Raw genomic sequence first — 24,252 nt, 5'->3', positions numbered from 1 at the left:
AGTTAGTTAGGCTGGAGTACTGTGCAAAACTCTGGTCGCAATATCAAAAGGGTTCAGAGGGAATTCACCAGGATGTTGCCTGGGCTGCAGTGCTTCAACTATGAAGAGAGACTAGATAGGCTGGGCTTGTTTACCTTAGAGCAGAGAAAGCTGAGGGAGAGTGGACCTGGTTGAGGTGTACAAAATTATGAGGGGCATAGATAGTGTGGTCAGTAACCAGAGCGCGGGGAGTGGAGGCATTGATTTAATGTAAGAGACAGGAGGTTTACTGGAGATTTAAGGAAGATTTATTTTCACCCAGAAGGTGATAAGAAGATTTCCTTTTAGATTCCTTCATAGAACCACTATTTTCTGTTTATCCTTTTGGTCTTTCAGTGATTATACAAGTCTTTGGCATCCTTATTATGTTCGCCATTAATCTATTCTCAACTGTCTAATCCTTTCAATCCTTTTTGTTTTAATCTCCACCCTACTTTTTAGGTTTGCCTTGATACCTTCTTATTTTAATTGACTTAATCCTTTCACTTTTCTGACTTTTATCTTTTTATCTTTAACAATTCAGGAAGCTGTAGCTTTGATTGGCCTTTCCTTCCCCTTCATGTAAAGGGATTTAGACTGTGCTGAGCTGTCTTTGTGAAGGCTTCCTGCTCAGTTATTGCTTTGCTTACCAGGCTTTTATTGCAATGGAAACCTTATGGTGCAGTGGGTAGCATCCCTGCCTCAGAGCCAGCGGTTCTGGCCCTGAGTCCACTTTAGAACATGATGACCATATGTATGTTAAAATGCTGCTAACAGGTTGATTATCAACCTGCAAATGCTTTCAACACACTTATGACAGCAGTTAGGAGCGGGATTGTCCTCCTAGCAGAGCGCTTTAAGGAACATCTCCGGGACACCTGCACCAATTAACCACACCACCCTGTGGCCCAACATTTCAACTCCCCCTCCCTCTCTGCCGAGGACATAGAGGTCCTGGGCCTCCTTCACCGTCGCTCCCTCACCACCAGACACCTGGAGGAAGAACGTCTCATCTTCCGCCTCGGAACACTTCAACCCCAGGGCATCAATGTGGACTTCAACAGTTTCCTCATTTCCCCTTTCCCCACCTCACCCCAGTTCCAAACTTCCAGCTCAACATGGTCCCCATGACTTGTTCTACCTGCCTATCTTCTTTTCCACCTATCCACTCCACCCTCTTCCCCCCCCCCCCCCCCCCCACCCCCCCCGCCGACCTATCACCTTCATCCCCTCCCCCACTCACCTATTGTACTTTATGCTTCTTTCTCCCCACCCCCACCCTCCTCTCACTTATCTCTCCACCTTTCAGGCTCTCTGCCTGTATTCCTGATGAAGGGCTTTGTCTGAAACATCGATTTTCCTGCTCCTCGGATGCTGCCTGAACTGCTGTGCTTTTCCAGCCCCACTAATCCAGAATCTGGTTTCCAGTATCTGCCGTCATTGTTTTTACCTTGTCTCCTACTGAACCATATTTGGTGCCCCTCAAGCTACAGCTTTCGGTCTCAGGTTAGTGACCGTTTTCAAAAAGAATAATAAATAGAAACAGATTTTAATGTCAGACTCATCTGCCTCATGCATCTCTAAATGTGAAAATCTTCTAAGTTTATGATTGCAATTCATCTCGATCAGATCCATTTTCAATTCACTGAACTTACCTCTTTTCTGGTTAAATTATTTTATTTGATCATAGTTGACCTTTTCCATATTTGTTTGAAATTATAATATGATCATTGTTCCCCAGATGCTCTCTTACTGTAACTTGCTTCACCTGTCCCACTTCATTTCACATCCATCCTCATTAAGCTGGAAACAAACTATCAAGAATGTTCTCTTGTACACATGACTGTCATTCTTTCCTCTCCCTGCCATTTATACCTTCACTAGTGGAAGTTCCCCATTTGTACTAACTACTCTCCATCTCTTGCATCTTTCTGTAATTTCACTGTAGGTTCTGCCTTTCAGTTCTGAACCCTGTCACTTTCAGCGCTGTAATAGTTTGTTCTTTGTCATTTTTGCAGAGCTTTGTCACAACAAAAATCATAACTTTCACCCTCTGAGTTAACAGTCTGTTAGGACCACTGGGGAGAGATACCACATCCTTAAATGGAGTAACAAAGTATTGCCAGATGTTTTGAACATCATGATGGTGTGGGTTAACAGAGAAAGATGAGAGCTCTGGGTTAGAGGGGGATCAGTGAGCAGAGGAGAATCTATTATTTCTGTCCTGTCTAAACCTGAAGGCTAGTCTCTCTTGTAGTGGGAGCAATTCCCAAGTCTTGAAAATGTTTCAGCTTTAAACTGAATTCATGTGAGTGATAGATTTGGGGTGATTGACTGTATTAATCAATGCATGATGGCTAGATTTGTTTCTAAGCAAGAAACAATTGTTTTTCAGAGGGAAAGTACTTTAGAAATGGATCATTTAAGTATTTGATGACTGTGCTTTTTAAACCAATAGAGAAAAGTAATCAATAAATGCAGTAGTCTTCTCTGATGAAAGGGCCACTAGACCCAAATTGTTGCTTCTGCTTTTCCTCCTCATAGTATCACACTTGCAGAGTTGCTCTTGCAGTATCGGTTTTTGGCTCAGATTTCCAGCATTTGCAGTTCTTGGTTTATATCAATGCACTCGTTTTATTCTGTTGGTCCTGAATTTTTTAATGGATCTGCAATAAATAAATGTTTAAACATCTAGAAATTTCTTGGTGGCTTTACTAGAACACTGTCGATACAGAATTCATTTCACGACACCCATTGCTGCACATTTTTTCACCCAAACAATAATATTTTGGGCAACCTCTTTGGAAGCATAAGAAAGACAGTTCCAATACTGTTACCAAGTCCAGAAGTGCGTGAGTCTGTTGCATGGGAAGTACTAAACATGAACTGTTGGAATGATTCACAGGAATGAAGTGGATCTTAAGTGCAACTTAAGAAGTGCAATCTTCTCTAACGTATGATTATTTTTTAAAAGATGCTGGTTTATAATCCTGAATTGATGCAACCTTTAAAAGTTCAAAAGTAATTTTAGGTTGAGTCACCTTTTATTGGCTAGTACAGATTTGATTGACTGTGCTGTGAATTTTCTGTGTTTCTAATTGCTTGGATGTTATGAGGATAATGAACTGGACCCATGTGTAAACCTGAAAACACCGGGCAGTCAGATTATGTCAGATTGTGTGCTTAAGAGCATTGAAAGGCAGGTGGGATCTATCTGAGAGGGATTTAAAAGGCTGGGGGAAAAATGAGAAGTTGTACATATGTAAAAGCTTAGGAATCTTGGTGTGCAAGAGCTAGCTGCACTGATCGTGGGGCTCCAGGCACCACATTACATTAATGCTGAGACCTCCCAATGATTCAGGCATGTAGGCAATACTTGCCTTCTCTGGCTATTTTGGGTGTTAGGAAATCACAAATCTCTCATGCCTCTATGCCAACCAGACCCTCATAGAGGAAAATTGCCATGGGGTTACAGGGCTGGGAAACTTTAGGGATGAGAACAATGTTATTTAAAGAGGTTCAGAATCTCTGATGCCTCTCTGGAGGTTCATGTCTGAAATTTAAAAAAAGTGTTGGAGAAACTCAGTGGGTCTGGCAGCATATGTGCAGAGAGAAACAGAGGTATGTCTGTTTGTCTCCCTTTCAGAAAGGATGACTACTAATCATTGATCCTTGTATTTATCTTTGTGACCTCTCAAAGCACTCTGAGACCATCCTGCCCTTGTTAGATTGCTGGTTACACGTGTTGGAATATCCTGTGCCTTGAATGTTACAACCTCCAGGTAACTCTCTCTCTACAGTTGCCAACTTCAAAACATTAGCAAAGAACTTTTATTTGGTTACGCCATCTTCAAGTTTTTTTAAACCCCAACTCATAATACCATGTTATGTCCATAAAGGATCAGTCATCAGACCTGATGGGATGAATGGCCTACCAGTACTTCAGCTGTTATGGACCGAAATGTTTCTAGCTGGGGAAGAATCTTGGACAAGTCATCCTGATGGTCAGCATTATCTTCTTGGATGGTGTCTTCTTTTTTAAGTGCCCAACATGATATTGGGCATGAGACTGACATTCAGTGTGTAATTCCTGACTGCTGCTGAGGGTAGCAGACTTCAGTGATCGTGATCGTAGGTCTGTCATTATTTGGTTCCAAGGACCTGTTTTGAATGACATTTTCAGGAGAAAGCGTGTTTGTTGAAATAAAATAGGAATTAAGTCATGATCATCTGTGATATCCCTGATAGTATGATTTCATACAAAGGACTGCTATGGAATGCTAACCTGGAATAATGTAGCATTTCCTGGAGAGGATGACATTAAAAACATTTATAATATTTTGCTGCATGTGTGCAGACATATGAATATGTGCTGAGGGCTTTCCAGAAGAATTCCTGATGAAGGGCTTATGCTCAAAACGTCAATTCTCCTGCTTCTCAGATGTTGCCTGAGCTGCTGTGCTTTTCCAGCACCACACTCTCGACTCTGATCTCCAGCATCTGCAGCCCTCACTTTCTCCCAAATGAATAAGTGCACCATTCTTTGTATAGATGTTCAGATGAGAAAGTAAAGGTTAAATTGTTCTTGTTCAAAACAATGAAATAATGGGTCAATTGTGAGAGAAATTTAAACTGGTTGGAACAGTTGAACTTAACAGTTGACAGGAGTTTTACTTAAAATTGTTCCCTTAGTGTTTTCAAGTTATATGATAGGATCTGTAATTAATTTTGAGGGCAGCAGTCAAGACAGTAAAATGCTGTGATGTGATCAGGCAGTTATGCAAGTCTCCATATTGGTGATCAGTTAGATATTGAAGAGCAGGTGCTCATTAGAATTTTTCTGTAAAATAAACACTAATGCTCCCTTATCCATAGATTTTTGACACCAGTTCAGAAGCTACATACTGTGTAAGCAGGCTGGAGGGATATATTGCTTCATTAGTCTAACCCTCTTGTTATTTCAGGTACTTAGACTGAACATTAAAATGAACATACCTGCCTATCTTCCTTTCCACCTATCCACTCCACCCTCCTCTCTGACCTATCACCTTCATCCCCACCCCTATTCACCCATTGTACTCTATGCTACTTTCTCCCCACCCCCACCCTCCTCTCATTTATCTCTCCACTCTGCAGGCACCCTGCTTCTATTCCTGATGAAGGGCTTTTGTCCGAAACATCGATTTCCCAGCTCCTTGGATGCTGCCTGACCTGCTGTGCTTTTCCAGCACCACTCTAATCTAGACTCTGGTTTCCAGCATCTGCAGTCCTTGTTTTTACCCTGAACATTAAAATTGTCCGTTCTGCATATTAGTACCAACAATTCTTACTCGGCAAAACATTAGCTTTGTTTTCTCTTTGTTGGTCTGCACATCATTTCCTGGCAGAACAGCCTCCTATGAGAGTGACCCAGACTCCTTTCCCTCCCAATAGCCTTCTTGCTGTGTGGGACAATTAGCTCCTCATTAAATTCCCCAGTGGCAGATGGAACAACATTAAAATTATGATTAAAATATATTAAGTAATATTAAAATTAATACAAAGTTACTAATCTCATTTCAGTTAATTCTTCACTGACAATTTGATGGATGAAGAAGTGACATTTCATTTTTGCCAATTTTGGATTTATCAGCAACGATTCGCGGAGATCCATTTTCAGTTGTGTTGTCAAGTGGACATTGAGATGCCAGCAGCTGCTCTTTTCAATATGGTCATAAAAATATTGACATTTTTGGAAATAATCTGCTCATTGTTGTTCTTTTGTTTTCACTCATCCACCTTGGCCTACAGTGATTACACTCAACTTGGATCAGCTTTATTATCTCCTAACTTCACTAATATTTCCAAGTGTTGATGCTTCCCTATATTTAAAGGTATGACTATCTTGACTATCTTTCTAGCTGGGTAAAAACAATGACTGCAGATGCTGAAAACCAAATACTGGATTAGTGGTGCTGGAAGAGCACAGCAGTTCAGGCAGCATCCAACGAGCAGCGAAATCGACATTTCGGGCAAAAGCCCTTCTTTATTCCTGATGAAGGGCTTTTGCCCGAAACGTCGATTTCGCTGCTCGTTGGATGCTGCCTGAACTGCTGTGCTCTTCCAGCACCACTAATCCAGTATCTTTCTAGCTGCAATTCCTAGTCCAGAGTCCATTTCTCTATTGCCACCTTTTTCACTTTTCTCTTTATCCTGCCTGCTCTCATACCTCCTTTCTTTTCTTTATTCCTCAGTACTAAACCTTCACAAACCCCAGTCATTTAGCATTCGTCATCTTGCCTGCTATTCTGCTACCACCTTAGGCTTAACCCATCTTAACTTATCTTGCAACCCCTCTGTGTCTCACTTGGTCTCTTCCAAAAGATGCACCAAAGTAGTCATCACTGCCTCCCAATGAGCAGCACTCCCAATTGCGCCATTGTACTCTTGCCCCATTGTACAGAGGATATTCTTGATAACTCCTCTTTGTGCCTCACTTACTTCCTACTTCTGACATATGGAGCCCACTTTTCCATGCTAGTACAAAGCTAAGGTTAACTGGGTAGGCTTGGGTGGCACATGGAAGCCAGTCCAGGATTATAGACCCAAATCTGACATGCCTATGCCCAACACAGAAGCCATTTTGGAGCTAGCAGTGAGCAGTTCACCAGGTGCCCATCTCTGGGTTACAAGTCAATTTTTTTGCAACATCTGGCGTGTTTGCTGAGTTTGGTAAGATAGCTTAATATTAATGAGGTGGATATTGAAGTTAACCAAGTTATAATTCTCCTTGAATTAGCAGCTCTCTGTTGCCTAGCGAAACACTCAATTCACTGCCACAAATCTTGCCAAAAGCCGCATCCTTCAGGCCATAATGGATTCTGCTGAAAGGCACTCTGGAAATACGAGGAATATGATAGCCTATTTGTACACAGCTAGATCCCACCAATAGCAATGTAGTAATGATTTGTGCATAAGCAGGAATAGTCTTTTTTGTGACATACTGGCTTGGAAAGATCTCTGTCACTGTACTTCAAAACAGTGCCATGGGATCTTTAATCTCTGCTCTGCCTGTGACAGGACCTATGTTTAACATCTCCTCTGAAAGGTCACCCTTCTGACAGTGCTGCACTCCTTTCGTACCACATTGAACTTTGTCATTGTCTGAGGACATCTTGCCTGTCATAAACAGCAAATGCCATCATTTTGGTCCGTCTTCTGGTTTTGCCAGAAACACAGATGAAGTAAAATTAAGATGTACATCACTTTCTGTCAGCAAGAATCCAAGAGCTGCAAATACATTGTCCAAAATGCTCCAGTGAATTGCATGTTCTCGGGTCAGAGCATAAAATATTTGTGGCTATAAGTTGTGACTGCAATGTCACTTGATTAGAATTTAGTTAATTAGAAATATGAAATGGAATATGGAGAAGGTTATTTCTCCTTATTCTGTGAATCTGTAGTGGTAGTATTTTTTTAAAAGGATAGCAATTGGAGAGGGGAATCCCTTTTGAGAAACAGGACAGTTCTAATCCAGACTAATTCAGCTGTGAAAGAAGACCCAATGCTGTAGCTACTTTCTCAGAGCTACTGTCTCAAAGCCCTAATCAGCTGTGTGACATCCTTTTTGTTTAGCTATTAGCTCTTCAGTTGTTAATTACAGAGATTAAACTGCCTTTAAAGAAAATAAGAAAATAAAGTGCTTGCTGGTAGGATGGAACAGTGTTGTGGGAACCTTGCAAAGGATTTGATGCACCAGCCACAGGCTGACAACAGCTATTGTCGAGGAAGGTTCAAACAGGAAATAGAAAGATTTATTTATGAATGAGCTCATTAGCGTCAAGTAAAAGCAAGTTCATACTTTTCTGATCCAGAGAAGTCGTTGTTTCAGACACTATGTTGATGCAAACATTTTTCTCATAAGATGGTGTAGCGCTGAGTTAGGTTGGTATCTATTATCCAACTCTAACTGCCCTGGAGGGGGTGGTAGTGAGCTATCTTCTTGAACTGCTGCATTCTTTGTAGAAACACCTGCAGAGCTGTTGGGAAGAGAGTTCCAGGATTTAGACCCAACAAAAGTGAAGGAACGGCAGCATAGTTCCTAGTCAGGATAGCGAGTGGCCTGGAAGTCAATATTGCAGGTGATGATTTTCCCCATGAATCTGCTGTCGAAGGAGCCTCGGTGCGTTCTCACAATGTATCTTGTAGATGGTAAACAGTGCTCCCACTCTGGCCGGTGGTGAAGGGAGTAAATATTGAAGGTGGTGGATGGTGTGCAAATCAAGCGGGCTGCTTTATCCTGGATGGTATCAAGCTTCCTGAGTGCCATTGGTGATGCTGAGGTGGAGAGGGTACATCACTCTTCTGACCTGTGTCTGGTAGATTTCTTTTTACAGTACCAATTGTAACTTAGCACATAAGCCCATCTTCTATCTAAAAAGGATACAAAAAGATTGATGCAGAAGACATTGCAAATCCCGAATTGGAACTATAAAATTCTAGGAATGCATAGTAAGTCTGTTAAGACCGGTAAAGGGAATAGCAAAGGCAATATTTGGGAGGAGACACTTCATTGGCTGCTATGGATTTCTTTGTTTTTATTTTAATGTCAGAAAGCTACAAGTAATCTGAATGCATGATTTCAGTCTTCTAGGCAATCTCAGATTCTTTTGGCTTTTCCATTTCGTGCTGTACATTTTTTCTCAGAGTTGTCAGTGTGAAAGATTTCTGCTTGTCGAAGGGGGAATGAATTAAGCATCAAAACATTGAGTCAATTACCAAGTTATTTTCTCTGAAGTCAGTCATTATTTTCAAAGTGCAACTCAGTCACGTATCCACTAACTGTTAGCAAACAAATCAATCTCTGTCATAAAACAAAGAACTGCAGATACCAGAGATCTGAAACAAAGAAAAACACAGACATTGCTGAAGAATCTTGACCTGAAACTTTAATTCTCTTTTATCTCCCCAGATGCTGCTAGACCTGCTGAATTTCTCCAGAAATTTCTGTTCTTATTTTTTTCAAATCTCAGTCACTTTGTTTGCATGTATTTGAAAAGGCACATTCTGTGGATACGCCAATTCCTCACCATCACACTGTTGAAAGTGCAAAATGTAATCAAAACTGGATTGCAAAAAAAAATTGTTTTCATGACTTTAAAATATGACTCTTATTACAAATGGGTAATTTACAAATGGTGATATGGAATATGTGGTTTGTTGTTGTGGAATATGACATTGTTGTTTGCCACTCCCCAGTACTGATTATTTCCTCCTTGAAAAGTGCACTACTGACGAAAATCTGAACACATTGCCTGATATTGGTGGTGGGATAATAAATTATAAATTTAACAGTAGTCTAGACATGGCAATGAGCTTTATATCTTTCATGATGAAGGATTTCAGTGACCATAAATTATGAACATGCACTATGTATTTTATTAAGCATAGGGACCTATCAGAATTATTGAAGATTGTGCTACTTGTGATAAAGTGCTTAACACTTGAATGTGATTTGTTTGCCCTTCTATTGTGCACACTATTAAAAACATCAATTCCAGTTAAGAATGTAAGAAATAGACATAGGAAGTGACCATTCTGCCCTTTGCATCTGCTCCACCAGTCAATACAGTCACGCTGGATCTAACTTGACTCCACACTATTCCCATTTGACTTAATTCCCTTATAGATATTGAAAACCTGGTGATCTCTAAGTTGAATCTATTCAACGACTGAGCGTCTCCTGCTTTCTGGAGTATCTCATTTCCACATGGCAAACTCTTCATTCTGAAAATGTAGGCCCCAAGGCCCTAGTTCTTGATTTTTCACTCAGAGAGATGTTACCTGAGCATCTACCTTGTCAAACCTGTGAAGAATTTTACATGTTTCAATAAGATAACTCCTCACTCTTCTAAATTCTCAGAAATATAGCCGTAGACGACTCAATCTCTCCTCAGGAGAATCCTCTCATTGCAAGAATTAATTCAATTGCATTAAGGTAAGTATAACCTTTCTCGTGTATTAAGGCCAAAACTGTATACAGTACCCTCTGCACCGGTATGCAAAGACCTGATGTAATAGCCTTAAGACTTCTTTTACTCACGACAATCTCGTTTAACAAAAAGCTTTCTAATTCATTATTGTATCTACATGATAACTTCCTTTGACCTATGTAGAGGGACACCAGGGCCCCTCTGAATCCCACCTTTTGGAGTAGCTCATTTTCAGAACTTTATTCTGTTTTTGTGTATTTCCTTCTAAAATAGATAACTTTTGTGAGAACATGCAAAGTTGTGAGAAACCGATTTATGATCATAATCAATAAGCACTTTGCAAGGTATGAAGTCCATTATCAGACACCTGAAGATGAGCTGATTAATTGGCCTATATGTTATATATGAAAAATGAATAGGTATTATGTTAAAGCTTGGTACATAGATTTTCTCTCAGTAAAATATTACTAACTCCCTCAAAAATTGATATTACTAACTTAACATCTGCTTGAACTTATAATTTGAGTCCTTTTTTTTTCAAGGAGTTGAGAGAAATGTAGTCCACATGATCTATCACAAAATCATTTCACACTCAGAATTCATAGTCATGGACTAGAACTGTAAGAAAAACACAGGATGTAAAGCTGTTTTGACGTGTTATGCTTGAAACGCATCTTATGATGTACTGAAAATTCTCTGACCTGTGAAAGCTGCACTGTTACTGCAAACCCTCGTGCATTAGAGTGATACAAGAGAGACATGGTTTCACTGGAAGTGCATTGTCCTTGATGAGAAGGTTGTAGGTTCAGATTGCTTTCTCGGGCTTAAGACAGTTGTCAATTCCAACACTCCCATGCAGTACTAACGGAGTGCTACTCCTGTCTTTTATTAAACAGGCCTGCCTGCCTGCCCACTCCAGTGGCCATAAAGAGTCTCATGAAGCTATTGTAAAGAACAGCAGGGGAGTTAGTCCTCTGGTCATTATCACATTGACTTTAATAGAAACTCTGTGTGTGCAAATTGTAAAGCATTTTGGGACATTTTGTGGTCATGGAAAGTGCTATATAAGTGCAAACCTTTCTCGCAGCAAGATTTATCCCTTGCATACATTCCAAACTTCAGGCAGTGATCAGAGATGCAATGAGGGTAGAAAAGGGAATGGTGGGCGTTGCCATGCCAAGTCAACCAGCTGCTTAGCTCTCAGTTGTAAAGTATTGTTGGAGCTGAGGTGGATTATCATGTACATCAAATTAATTTATTTAATCTGCCTTAAAACTAGAGTGGACAATTACTGGAATCAATGAAAAAGAAAGTCTGGTGGTGTGTAAAGTTGAACATTGTTTTGCTTTTGCAAAACCAAATTGCAAAAGCAAAACCAAATTTAAGTTCTTCCCTCTGCCCAGCCCATAACTCTGGTTTTTAGTTCCCTCATAGCAATTTGACTGTTTGCAAATGTCACTTAGTTTCCTATTTATCTCTGCTGAATTATCCAGATCAGTGCAACTTTATCCTGAATTTCAGAGAGACTGGCTGTTCTTTGAGAATATAGTCTGATTTCTAGCTACCTGTTGTAACATGCATACAGTCCACATCCAACTGGTACTGACCTCCAAAAGAAAATCCATTTGTGACCTCCATCACAACAAGAGTAAAGCACAAGGATAAAGGGGGTTGAAGAAAATAGACTGCTGTCGAGTGAGGTCTTAGAATGGTCACTGTCCAGTTTGATTCCTGAAGAAGGGCTTATGCCTGAAATGTCAATTCTCCTGCTCCTTGGATGCTGCCTGACCTGCTGCACTTTTCCAGCAACACATTTTCCAGCTCTGATCTCCAGCATCTGCAGTCCTCACTTTCTCCCACTGTCCAGTTTTACACTTACTAGCTTCAAGCCTATTGCAGAGCAGGGTTAGCACTAACCAGAATGGTATTGATGTTGTTTTTCAGGGCAGTGAACATTGTTATTACCATGGAAACATCAGAGGAAACCCCAACTCCTTTGTGGCTATGTCAACATGTCATGGACTGAGGTAAGTAAAACTGCCAAGGAAGCACCTCTGTGCCACAAAGGCTTTGGCTGTTTATGTCTATTGGGTGGAGGGACAGGGAGATACACATGCAAGGAGAAAGCATGGATGTGATTGGAGCACTGAGATCCTGTTGTGTTTGATAGCAGAACCTCTTCAGCATTTGTAATTCTCAACATCCAGCCGAGTTGCAAAGGTGGCTGACTGACAGAAAATGCTGCAGCAGAATCATAGAAGTCCTACAGTGTGGAGGCAAACCATCCATCCCATCGAGTCCACACCAAACCTCCAAAGAGTATGCCATTCAGACCTGACCCCCAACTCTATCCCTGTTACCCTGCACTTAACATGGCTAATCCACCTAGCTTGCAAAAAGGACCTGAGGGCAAACTTTGTTACACAAGGTGATGCGTGTATGGAACAAGCTGCCTGAGGAATGGTGAAGGTGGGAATACAATTACAACATTTTAAAAGGCATGTGGATTGGGATAGGAACAGGAAGGGTTTAGAGGATTGATATATTTTTAGATTTTAATAAAATCAAGGGATTTGGAGAGGGCATGGAGGTAGAGGATAGTCCATGATCATATTGAATGGCAGAGCAGGCTTGAAGGGCCAAATGGCCTCCTACTGCTACTAGTTTTGATGTTCCAATGAGAAATTGATGTAAACATGGTGATAAATTTGTCCATCACTGATACTGGGATGCCAAATAGACACAGTCTACACACACACAAATTCTACACGCATACACACATTGTAGAGTAACAGATGGGTTGCTGTCATGTTACATAATTCACTCCATTGGCTTTCTAAAAATGCTACTCAACAAAACAAAGTCATTGCTGGAGAAGTTCAACAGATCTGGTAGTATCTGTGGAGAGACATAGAACAGTACAGCATGACGCAGGTCCTTCGGCCCTCAATGTTGAGCCAACCTTTTATGCCGCTCTAAGATCAAACTAACCCACGTACCTTTCATTTTACTATCATCCATGTACCTATCCAAGCGTCACTTAAATGTCCCTAATGTATCTGACTCTACTACCACCGCTGGCAGTACATTCCAAGCACCCACCACTCTCTGCATAAAGAACCTACCTTTGACATCTTCACTAAACCTTCTTCCAATCACTTTAAAATTATTCCTCCTTGTAAGCACCATTTCTGCCCTTGGAGGGATCAGTGGATGTGTATGGCAAGATCCTTCTGTTCTTCCACACTGCCTAGAATCCCACCTTTAACCCTGTAATCTGCATTAAAATTCAACCTTCCAAAATGAATCCCTTCACACTTTTCCAGGTTGAACTCCATCTGCCACTTCTCAGCCCAGCGTTGCATCCTGTCAAGGTCGTGTTGCAACCTACAACAGCCCTCCACACTATCCACAACTTCACCAACCTTCATGCCATCGACATACTTACTAACCCACCCTTCCACTTCCTCATGCAAATCCTTTACAAAAACCACAAAGAGCAGACGTCCGAGAACAGGTCCCTGTGGAATTCCACTGGTCACTGAGTTCCAGGCTGAATGGTCTCTATCTACTACCACCCTGTGTCATATCTGGCCAGCCAATTCTGTATACAGTCAAATTTCCCTGTATCCCATGCCTCCTTACTTTCTGAGTGTACCTACAATGGGGGACATTATCAAACGCTTTGCTAAAATCCATATACACCATCTGCACTGCTTTACTATCATCAATATATTTTGTCACATCCTCAAAGAATTCAATAAGGCTTGTGAGGCATGACCTGCCCCTCACAAAGTGATGTTGACTATTTCTAATCAAGCTATGCTTTTCCAAATAATCATAATCCTGTCTGTCAGAATCCTCTCCAATAATTTGCTCACCGCTGATGTAAGACTAAAAGAGAAAATGCTGGAAATTGTCAGCAGGTCTGGCAGCATATGTAAGGAGAGAAAAGAGCTGACGTTTTGAGTCTAACTGATTCTTTGTCAAAGCTAAAAAAAGGAAAAAATAGGGAGGTATTTATACTAGGCTGAGAGAAGGTGAGTCATGGCTCTAGAAGCAAAGGTAGCAGTAAAGAGGTGATAATGACAGTGCATAAAAGAGATTATAGGGAGATTAGGAGCTGTGAATGACCAAGGTTGAAGCCACTGTGACAAAATATATGGGGGATGGGGGGGATGGATGAAGCAGAGGCCAAACATTAAATTCAATATGGCCTTCCCTATTGTTGGCCTATCTATGTATTGAGTCAGGAATCCTTCCTGGGCATACCTGACAAAATCTGTGCCATCCAAACTATTTGCAGAAAAGAGGTTCTAATCAGTATTAGGGAAGTTGAATTCACTCTTGACAACAACCCTGTTATCTCTGCACCTTTCCAAAATCTGCCTCCCAATCTGCTCCTCCGTGTCTCTGTTGCTTTTGGGCTGAGGGGGGTGGGGTGTTGGATCCAGGTAGGATGGTTTGAGAGGGCAGTGCCAAGTTAGAGGGTTGGATCTGGGATGAGGTGGGGGGGCAGTGAGATGAGGAAGCCAGTGAAATCGAAGTTGGTGCCGTGTGGCTGTAGTGTCCTAATGTGGAAAATGGGGTGTTCTTCCTCCAGGTGTTGGGTGGATTGGATTTGGTGGTGGAGGAGGCCCAGGACTTGCATGTCCTTGGCAGAGTGGGAAGGGGAGTTGAAGTGGTTGACCACAGGGTGGTGGGGTTGCTTGGATGCTGCCTGACCTGTTGAGCTTTTCCAGTGTTTTGACTCTGATCTTCAGCATCTGCCGTCTTCACTTTCTCCTGACCTTAATTAGATAGGTTAATATTTGAAGAACAAATACATGTGTTGCAAAAATTATACAAAAGGAAATTGTTCTAACTATGGGTAACAAAAGAAACCAAGAATAGCATTAGATCTAATGAAGATTCATATAAAGTTGCTAGAAAAAGATAACAAGCCAAAGGATTTGGAGAAGTTTAGAATTTAGTTAGATAAAGTAGATGGAGCTGGAAAGTATGGATGCATTGTTCATCATCTTCCAAAATTCTGTAGATTCTGGAACAATCTCAGCAGATTGGAGGGGCAGATGTAACTGCAATAGTAATAATTTTTTAAGAATGAGGGAGAAAACTGGGAATGACAGACTGGTTAACCTCACATCAGTGGAAGGGAAAATGCTGGACTCCATTATGGAGGATGTGCTAACAGGACGGGGAAAAACACAACAATGTTACACAATGTCAGTATGGAATTAAGAAAGGGAAATCATGTTTTGATAAACCTACTAGAGTCTGTTGATGATGTGGCTTGTAGAATTAATGATGGACATTCCGTCGGTGTGGTCTCTTTAGCTTTTTGGAAAGCCTTAGATGAAGTTCCACAGAAGAGATTAGTAGGCAAAATCAAAACACATTATGTTGGTGGTAATATACTTGGCGGTAATATACTTGGCATGGATTGAAAACTAGTTCATAGACAGGAAACTGAGATTAGTAATAAATAGTTTTTTCCCCCAGAGTGGAAGGCTGTGAGAAGTGGGAATCAGTTCTTGGTCCGCACCTGTTCATTGCATGTATCAATAGATTAGATGGGGAATCAGACGTAATATTTTACAATTTACAGATGACTACAGGGTGGGATTGTGAGTAGCGAGGAGGATATAAAAAGAACTTTCAAGGTGATTTAGACCAATCGAATGAGTGGGCAAGTGCATGACAGATGCAGTAGAACTTGGCTAAGTGTAAAGTTGTCAACTTAGTTTGGGAAACTGAATGGTAGGGTCTGCTTTTGGAAAAACCGAATGACAGAGTATTTTTTAAATAAATTGAAAAATGTTCTTTTAAAAGGCACACAAAGGGACCTGAGCATTCTTGTACGTGGGTCACTGGAAGCAAGCTTACAGGTGCAGCACACAGTTAGAAAGGCAAATGGTACATTGACATTCATTGCAAGAAGGTCTCAGTGTAGGAGTGGGAACATATAACTGCAGCTGTACAGGGACTTGGGGAGAGAGAGCACTTGGACGGTTGTGTGCAGTTTTTGGTCTCTTTACCAGAGAAAAGGTCCACTTGCAATAAAGGGAGTTCAGCGAAGTTTCTAGAGGCTGCTTCCTGGGATGCTAGCTTTGTCTTATGAGGAGAGATTAGGGCTGATATTCTCTGGAGTTTAGGATAAAAGAATATCTCACTGAAACATATAAAATTCTGACAGGGCTGGACAGACTGGATACAGGGATGATGTTTCCTCTGGCCATGGGGTCCAAAACAAGGGTTTACAGTCTCAGGATGCTTGAATATATACCCCTGCTCCCATTTATTTTCCTTTGTATCTATATTTCTAAGCTAGTGCAGCTCATTCTCTGGCTATGATTAGCAGATAAAGCAACTCCAACCCAGATGGATCAGAGAGAATTGGTGCGGTCAATTGTGTGAAAAGCTGCAGATGAGTTAAATAGATTGAGGGAAAATAGGTTTCTTCTGTTATAGCCATTTAGGATATGACCAGTGTGTATAATCGATCTTCGAGTCAACTCCCACACTTGCTGTTGTTAGTCAGTGTACATTATTTACTTGGGTTGAAAATTATGATGTATCTCTCGATTCACTGTGGATTCTCTTCAACATAAAACGATTTATCGAAATATATAGTTTACATAAATGCTATACTTGATCAAGAGTTGGTACCTGGGGAAAATGGATTTCAACATTGCGGGTGTATGCCGATATACAGAAGTGACCAAAATGATTTATAGGAGGAACAAAAGGTCCTGGGAAAAAAAATAACTAATTTTTAAAAAAACAGATAGAAGTTATAAAGAAGGACTGTGTTTTAAAGATAAAAGCAGGTTTTCTATTAATGCAAACATTTCTAACACATTCGGCCTACAAGAGATCAGTCAAGATTGTGAATATACTTTGATAATCCTTTGAGCTAATACCTAACTATGAATTCCTTCTCTCTAGTGGTGTGTTTAATGATGGAAACTTCACTTACGTTATTGAAGTAATGCACGGCAAAACTGATCAGGTAAGCCCAGATCTTTATGTCAGATCTTCATGTCAGATCTTCAATAACTTTCTCCATCTGTCCAATGTTGTGCCAGTAAAATATTTTCTTTGGAGCTCTAGCCATTACAAGTAGTTAAAAGAAGCTGTCTTTCAAATTGTTTTGAGTGTCTCCTTGAAAGGTAAGGTCTGACGTAGTGCAGCAAAGTGAGCTGGAAAAATCTTTCTTTGATAATTGCATAACAAATGTAATTCATGGAGACTGTACTGAGAAATGGCATGGTCATTCTGATAGTACTCATCTTGCTTTAGTGATAACGGAATAGGTTCACCTTGTGCCTTACAAGAAATATGCCCCAATAGATCTGCTTCCTTACAAGCCTCATTCCTAATGAAGGGTTATACCCGAAACGTCGATTCTCCTGCTCCTCTGATGCTGCCTGATCTGCTGTGCTTTTTCTGCACCACACTATCAATGTCTGCTTCTTTGTCTAGCCTTTTCAGCATCTAACAGAATAACTATTGGCTCCTGTGAGATTAGTTTAAAAAAAAGTAACAAGGGAGGTGGTCTCTGGACTATACTGAGCTGTCACTCAGCAACTTGGAGAGCATTGTCCTCACAGCAGCTAATCTATGTGTGAATGATCCATGTGCTAACATCCAAAGTAAAGAATTAATTACAAGTAAGTCTAGTAAGCAAAGTATCACCTGGAAATCTAGAGTATCAAAATTACTGATATATTGCAAATTAAATTGCATATGTCATTTCAATTGGGTGAAGATTGCGTTCCTAGATTGGGTTACCGTCTGCTGCAAGACATAACATTTGATGAGGCATGCTCATCTATCCAAGGTTTCGACACTATTGGAATTACTGCTCAGTATAGAATGGTGTTCACACATATTGCAGATGAGAGAACACTAGCTGTACTGATTAGTTACGCTGCTTGTCTCACCATTTGGCTCTGCTTTCAGTAATGAATGACCACGCAGTCTGGCTTATTGTACATCTGCCACCGAAAGGCTGAATTGTCCCCAGCCAGTTTTGGATAATCCTGCATACCAAGGCCCAAATGGGCAGGCTGATCCTGGCTGAACAAGCAACTGGTAGCTCACCTGTGCATACAAGCTTTAGATGGTAAACCTACAGCAGCACACCCCTAATCTGTCGAAGATTTTATCAATTCATGCCTGAGTTCCCTGGGTTAAAAATGTACCTAGAGATTTGAATGTCTGACGCACCTGAAAATGCATTGAGATATTTGAATCTCCAGCAGTTTGGAAATAAACATCTTGCATTGTTGTTTGGAGACTTGGCTCCCTTATTTCACAGGACTCTGAAAGCTCAACCAGGTAAACATTTTGAGCTGGATTTTCGCCAACGAGGCGGGGAGGTTGAGTCAGAAAGTGTCTTAGCTTGGCAGAACTGTCTTCTATAAAAGTGCCCCCACCTGCCATAATTTCAGTTCAGGGTTGCAGGGATTGAATCTCTAGGATGGGAGCTTGCTATTTCTGGAGGTGGGTGAGTGCTAATGAGGAATTATTAGAAGGCCAATCTTGGTTCTCTAAGACTTTGGCCTAGTTATATTAAAAGCCCATTTGCCCTTTTCCCTCCCTCCCTCAAGTTACCTCCTATCCACTTCCAATAATACCTCTATGCCCCTTCCTCATATATATCCTTTGCCACTATAGGCAACCCATCTCCTGTGGAGATGAGTGTAAACCAACTTCCAATAAGCTTCAAGATTCACATTCACACTTGATATTGTAAAAAAGCACATTAAAAAAAAAAGTAAAATTCTCACAAAGTCTCAATAATTTCCAAAATTAACAAAGATCTACTCACTTAGCACGTTGAAAACAGCTAATCCTTTAATAGCTTCTTAAATCCATGAATTAAACTCTGAATGTAGAGGCTGCCCCCCTCCCCCCACTGAAATAAGTAGTCTTGAAGCTTTTGAACCTCAGCCAATCAATCATAATAAGCTCCGTTGTAGTAACAGTTCTTGAGAAATGGCAACAATTAAGTCTACTGAATTTGCAAGAACAGATGAATAATGATTTTTTTTCCCCTAAGCTACAACAAATGGCCTTTTAATCAATTCCCTTGACAGTAGATATCTGTTTTTTTTTACTCAAAAGAGCTGCAATTTAACTTCATTTCTAAAGGATTTGGAATTTAAGTCACTTCAGATAATGACACACAAACAAGCCCAACCACCCATTATAAGCATTTACACTTCCTTCACAAGATCATAGTGCCCACGATACAGATTGAGGCCATTAGAGCAGCAAGACTTCTGCTTATTGGAACTCTGCATTAACTTCAAATGACCTTGTTGAGTCAAGTTTTACCACCTGCATGATCATGCCATTTTGCCAACAAAACTGGGATTTATGAGAAATGGGTCAGGATTTCCATATCTGGATGACACGTGTTGTTTTTAAAGGCCTGTGGAGTTTACCCAGTATCACAAAAATCTAGCCCTCACATAAATTAACAGCGCATAGGCTTCTGGGTTAACATAAGATAACGAGAAAGAGGACATGAGGAAAGTATTTGGCCATTTGAACCACCTCTACCATTTAATAAAATCATAGCTAAGTCTCAGCCTCACTTTAATTATTGTCCACTTGAGCCCCATATTCCTGAAATAAAGCAGTTTTAATGCCAATCAAAATAGTTAGCTCACAGGCAAGAAGATCCTGGCCTACGAATTAAAATTTTGCCACTAGACAACAGCAATACTACCAGATGCTTTTATTAGAACAGCCAGTTAAATGACATTGTGGATTTGTTTGCTGAGCTGCTGTGTTTAACTGCAGACATTTCGTCACCTCGCTAGGTGACATTGTCAGTGCAGGAGTTAGACCGGCTCGGTGAACGAATCTACAACCTCATCCACAACCCGAGCTACAGATCTTTTCAAACATTCGACCCAGTTAAACATTAAAAATCCAAATATGCTGATCTATTTATAATTGTAGTTTAAATGTTACAGCATCTCGTAATGTGCCTTATCATTTTCTCATTGTCACCCATCGTTAAACTTAGTAACTAACACAAGACTCTCCAGCATGCAGTATAAATAAATCAAGATGTATGGCAAACCATTGAAAACACAGTCACTTTAGTGTCATAGCTCATATTTACTGCAGTGTTGACTTGGCAATGAACTGACATAGTAATTAGGTTACTGCAGTGCAGGCAGACATACAGACAGGATTAGATTTCGTAAGAGTTAAGACTGTCAGACTCTGTGAAGGTCTTAGGAAAATAGAAAAATTGTTGAATGGTCAGGGAAAAAATGAAGAATGCTAACCTTGTTAGTGATCCTTGAAAGGGTCATCTGTATTAATGACTCCAATATAATGCTGACAACGGCTGTGATACCTCAAGCGCTTAGAGGAGAAAGGGTGATTTCTGGCTAACTCTAAATCACACGTAAATGGGGTGGAACTGGCCAGAAAATTCATTGGGCATGTTTTTTGCCAGACACAGTCTGGCCATAATGCCCAGCATATTTTTGAGGAAATGTATTTGGATCCCCAATGCGATGCATGCTCAGAGCTTCAATTGTTTTGTGAGAGACCGTGAGGAAAAGCGTCATTCTATCTTTTATCCCGTGAATGTGTTTTTTGCCGCTGTCTGAGCAATGAACTCTGATCGTCTCTGCCTCTACCACCCGTTCCCTTCAGCACTCCCCACACCCAAACTCCCATCATCTCATCTGTCCATTTCAGATCATACTAATTAGATCCCTGTGAAGTTACTTCAAGATCCCAGTACACACATCTCAAGGTTACTATCACCAGTCGAGAAAGTATTGATGTATCTCTAATATCCCGTGGTCTGCATGTGGAATGAACTTCCTGAGGAAGTGGTGGATGTGGGTGCAGTTACATTGTTTAAACGCCATTTGGATAAGTACGTGAATAGGAAAGGTTTGGAGGGACATGGGCCAGGAGCAGGTGGGACTAATTTGGTGAGGGATTATGCTCGGCATGGACTGGTTGGACCAAAGTCTCTATTTTCTTGCTGTATGAATCTGTGACTGTACAAGGAGGAGACCTGTACCTTCATAACGAGGAGCACAAATGTTAACCAACCAATCTCAATAGAGTCATGGCTTTGTACTAGGCCCTCACTACTTTGCTGGATATGGAGACTGACACCCTTACACATCCTAGAGGAGAAAGTCAGGACTGCAAATGCTGGAGATCCGAGTTGAGAGTGTGATGCTGGAAAAGCACAGCAGGTCAGGCAGCATCTGAGGAGCAGGAGAATCAACAGGAATGAGGCTTGTGGGTCAGGGGCTGCTGAGAGATAAATGGGAGCGGGAGGAAAGTAGCTGAGAAAGAAGGTGAGGGAGAAGGTGGTAGGAGGGTGAAGCAGATAGATAGTAAAGGTGATGGAAAGGCCACCCCCCCCACCCCAGTCCTCACTTTCCACCCCACCAACCTCCATATACATCACATCATCCTCCACCAATTCCCTCCCCCACAAACGGACGCCACCACCAGAGACACATTTCCCTCCCCACCCCATCAGCATTCCGGAGAGACCATTCCCTCGGCGACTCCCTCGTCAGGTCCATGCCTCCATCTAGCCCACACCCCACTCATGGCACCTTCCCCTCCCAACACAAGAAGTGGAAAGCCTGCAATCCACACCACTCCCCTCGCCTCCATCCAAGGCCCCAAAGGATCCTTCCACATCTGACAGAAATTTACCTGTACCTCCACCAAAGTCACCTACTATATCCATTGCACCAGATGTGGTCTCCTTTCCACCAGGGATACAGAATGCCTACTTGCGGATCGTTTCAGAGAACATCTCTGGGACACTCACACCAACCAACCTCTCTGCCCCATGGCTGAATGCTTCAACTCTCCCTCCCAAGGAAATGCAGGTCCTGGGCCTCCACCATCGCCAAACTTTTACCACCCGACCCTGCAACCTCATGGGATCAATGTAGATTTCAACAGTTTCCTTGTTTCTCCTCCCGCCAGTTTATCCCAATCGCAAGCCTCCAACTCGGCACTGCCCTCCTAACCTGTCTATCACCTATCCACTCCAACCTCCTCTCTTGACCTATCACCTTCTCCCTCATCTTCATCTACCTAATCACTTTCTCAGCTACCGTCCTCCCCTACCCCACCCCCTTCCATTTGTCTCTCAGCTCCCCCACCCCTCCCCAGCTAGAGAAAAAAAAATCTTTGTATCTGCTGGATATCTCCCAGACCCTGTCCATCCTTTTACCAATCTGGTGTGATGTTGAACACTCCGATGCCTTCGCCATGCATTAGTCCTGAAGGAGATTTGATTATAACATCACTAGAACTGGTCTACATCTTTTGTTGGACAGAATCTGTCCGATCACAGCTGAGTCATACAGCATGGAAACAGACCCTTCGGTCCAACCAGTCCATGCGACCGTGTTCCTAAACAAAAATGTTTGGCCCACTTCCCTGCAAACATTTTCTAGTTTTGAACTGCCTCATCCTAGGGAAAAAAACCTTTGTCATTCACTGTACCCCTCACGAATTTACAAACCTCAGTAAGGTCACCCCTCAACCTCCTCATCTCCAGTGAAAAAGTCCCAGTCTTTCCAGTCTGTTGTTATTACTCAAGCCCTCCATTCCTGGCAACATCCTGGTAAATCTTTTCTGAACCCTCTCCTGTTTAATAATATCTTTCCTACAACAGGGAGACCAGGACTGCACAAAGTACTCTCGAAGAGGCCTCACCATTGTCCTGTACAACCTCAACATGACGTCCCAAGTCTTATATTCAAAGGCCTGAGCATTGAAGCCAAGTGTGCTGAACACCTGCTTATACATGACGCAAATTTCAAAGAACCTGAACCCCTAGGTGTCTCTGTTGTACCTCACTACCCAGGATCCTACCGTTAATTGTATAAGTCTTGTCCTTGTCTCGGTTACCTGACATTGCAAAATATTCCAGAAGCTGTTTGACAAAGCCCACCGTGTCCAGCATGGCCTTTTTCAAATTAAGCACACATTCGAGGACGTAGCCATGATCAAAATAAACAACCTAAGTCGAAGAGTTGAACCATATATCCATTCCCTGAGAAACCCCTGTTAATTCCTTGAACCACGTTTGCTTTCAGATCCATAAATTCCACAAAGAGCATTAGTGAATTGGGAAGACCTAGCCTGTCAGATAACTGAGTAAGACCAAAGGAATGCATGGAAACAGATCTAAATGAACACTACCTGCAGCAGAATCTGCATGGTCCAGTTCGTCGTCCTTACCGAACGTCATACTGAAGCCTGAACTACTCGTGCTTTCCTGGAGAAATTAATGAGAGACACATGCTCCTCTTTCTGCCTGCCTTTTGAACAAGATAGTAGAACACAGCTTTGAATACGACAAGTCTCGTAATTCATGTAGATCTGGGTTTATGGTTGAAGTGTTTAATTACTAGAGCAGCATTGCGACTACAAAACAGCATGGGTCCTTCTGGAACTATCTAACTGCTGTCACTTCAGAGGTTCACTAACCACAGCAACGAAGCATCACTAGAGCTCACATTAGTCAGAAAAGGCGCAATATGAAGTGGAAGGAAATACAAAGGAAACCAATTACTGTGAACCTGGACTTCTCCCAGACAGATCCCACAAGAAATGCAATTAGAAGTCTCCACAAAGGACGTTGCCCAAGCTTTGCAATGCCAGAGATCAGATTTGACAACTGCTAACTGAGACAACTTGCCAAATGTTGTCAACTTGGCTGGACTCCCAGATAGCACTTTGTGTGCAAAACATAGTACCTTAACATTCTGAATGATTAAAACAGCAAAATACTGCAGGTGTTGGAAATCTGAAATACAAACAGAGCTTGCAAATACTCAGCAGGTCAGGCAGTTTCAGTGGAGGGAGAGAGGCAGAGACAGGTGCATGAACCAATACGCGGTGTTATTACTGTCTAGTTACTAGTGCCTGCAGTAAAATGGATTTCATGCAAATAGAAGGAAGCTGGATAAGGTTCTGTTTGAGTGGGAAACACACGTTTGTCCAACAGGGAATAGACTTCACCTTGTTAGTAATAATGGTTGTATTTATCTACAGTACATTTATACAGCTTGCTTTTTAATGAAGTAGTATGCAGTGAATTATTTGCTCTGTCGTTGACTGCAATAGACAATAGACAACAGGTGCAGGAGTAGGCCATTCTGCCCTTCGAGCTTGCACCACCATTCAATATGATCATGGCTGATCATCCTTAATCCGTATCCTGTTCCTGCCT

The 24,252-nt window shown here is 41.5% G+C and overlaps 1 protein-coding gene across 7 annotated transcripts in view; it reads left to right on the top strand.

Moving 5' to 3' along the window:
- The window catches only part of LOC140465874 (disintegrin and metalloproteinase domain-containing protein 11-like), a 173,555-nt gene that overhangs the window by 42,799 nt on the left and 106,504 nt on the right, over positions 1 to 24,252 (top strand). For all 7 annotated transcript variants that reach the window (XR_011955175.1, XR_011955176.1, XM_072561755.1 and 4 more), the window contains 2 exons: positions 11,934 to 12,016; positions 16,938 to 17,001. Coding sequence is in view for 5 of the 7 variants with exons in the window: in XM_072561755.1 (XP_072417856.1) it covers positions 11,934 to 12,016; positions 16,938 to 17,001 (147 nt within the window). In the remaining 2 variants the exon portion in view is untranslated. The remainder of the gene's footprint in view (positions 1 to 11,933; positions 12,017 to 16,937; positions 17,002 to 24,252) is intronic.

This window comes from Chiloscyllium punctatum, chromosome 42, assembly GCF_047496795.1.
Source record: "Chiloscyllium punctatum isolate Juve2018m chromosome 42, sChiPun1.3, whole genome shotgun sequence".
Taxonomy (NCBI): domain Eukaryota; kingdom Metazoa; phylum Chordata; class Chondrichthyes; order Orectolobiformes; family Hemiscylliidae; genus Chiloscyllium; species Chiloscyllium punctatum.
This window is presented reverse-complemented; position numbering and strand designations above follow the sequence as displayed.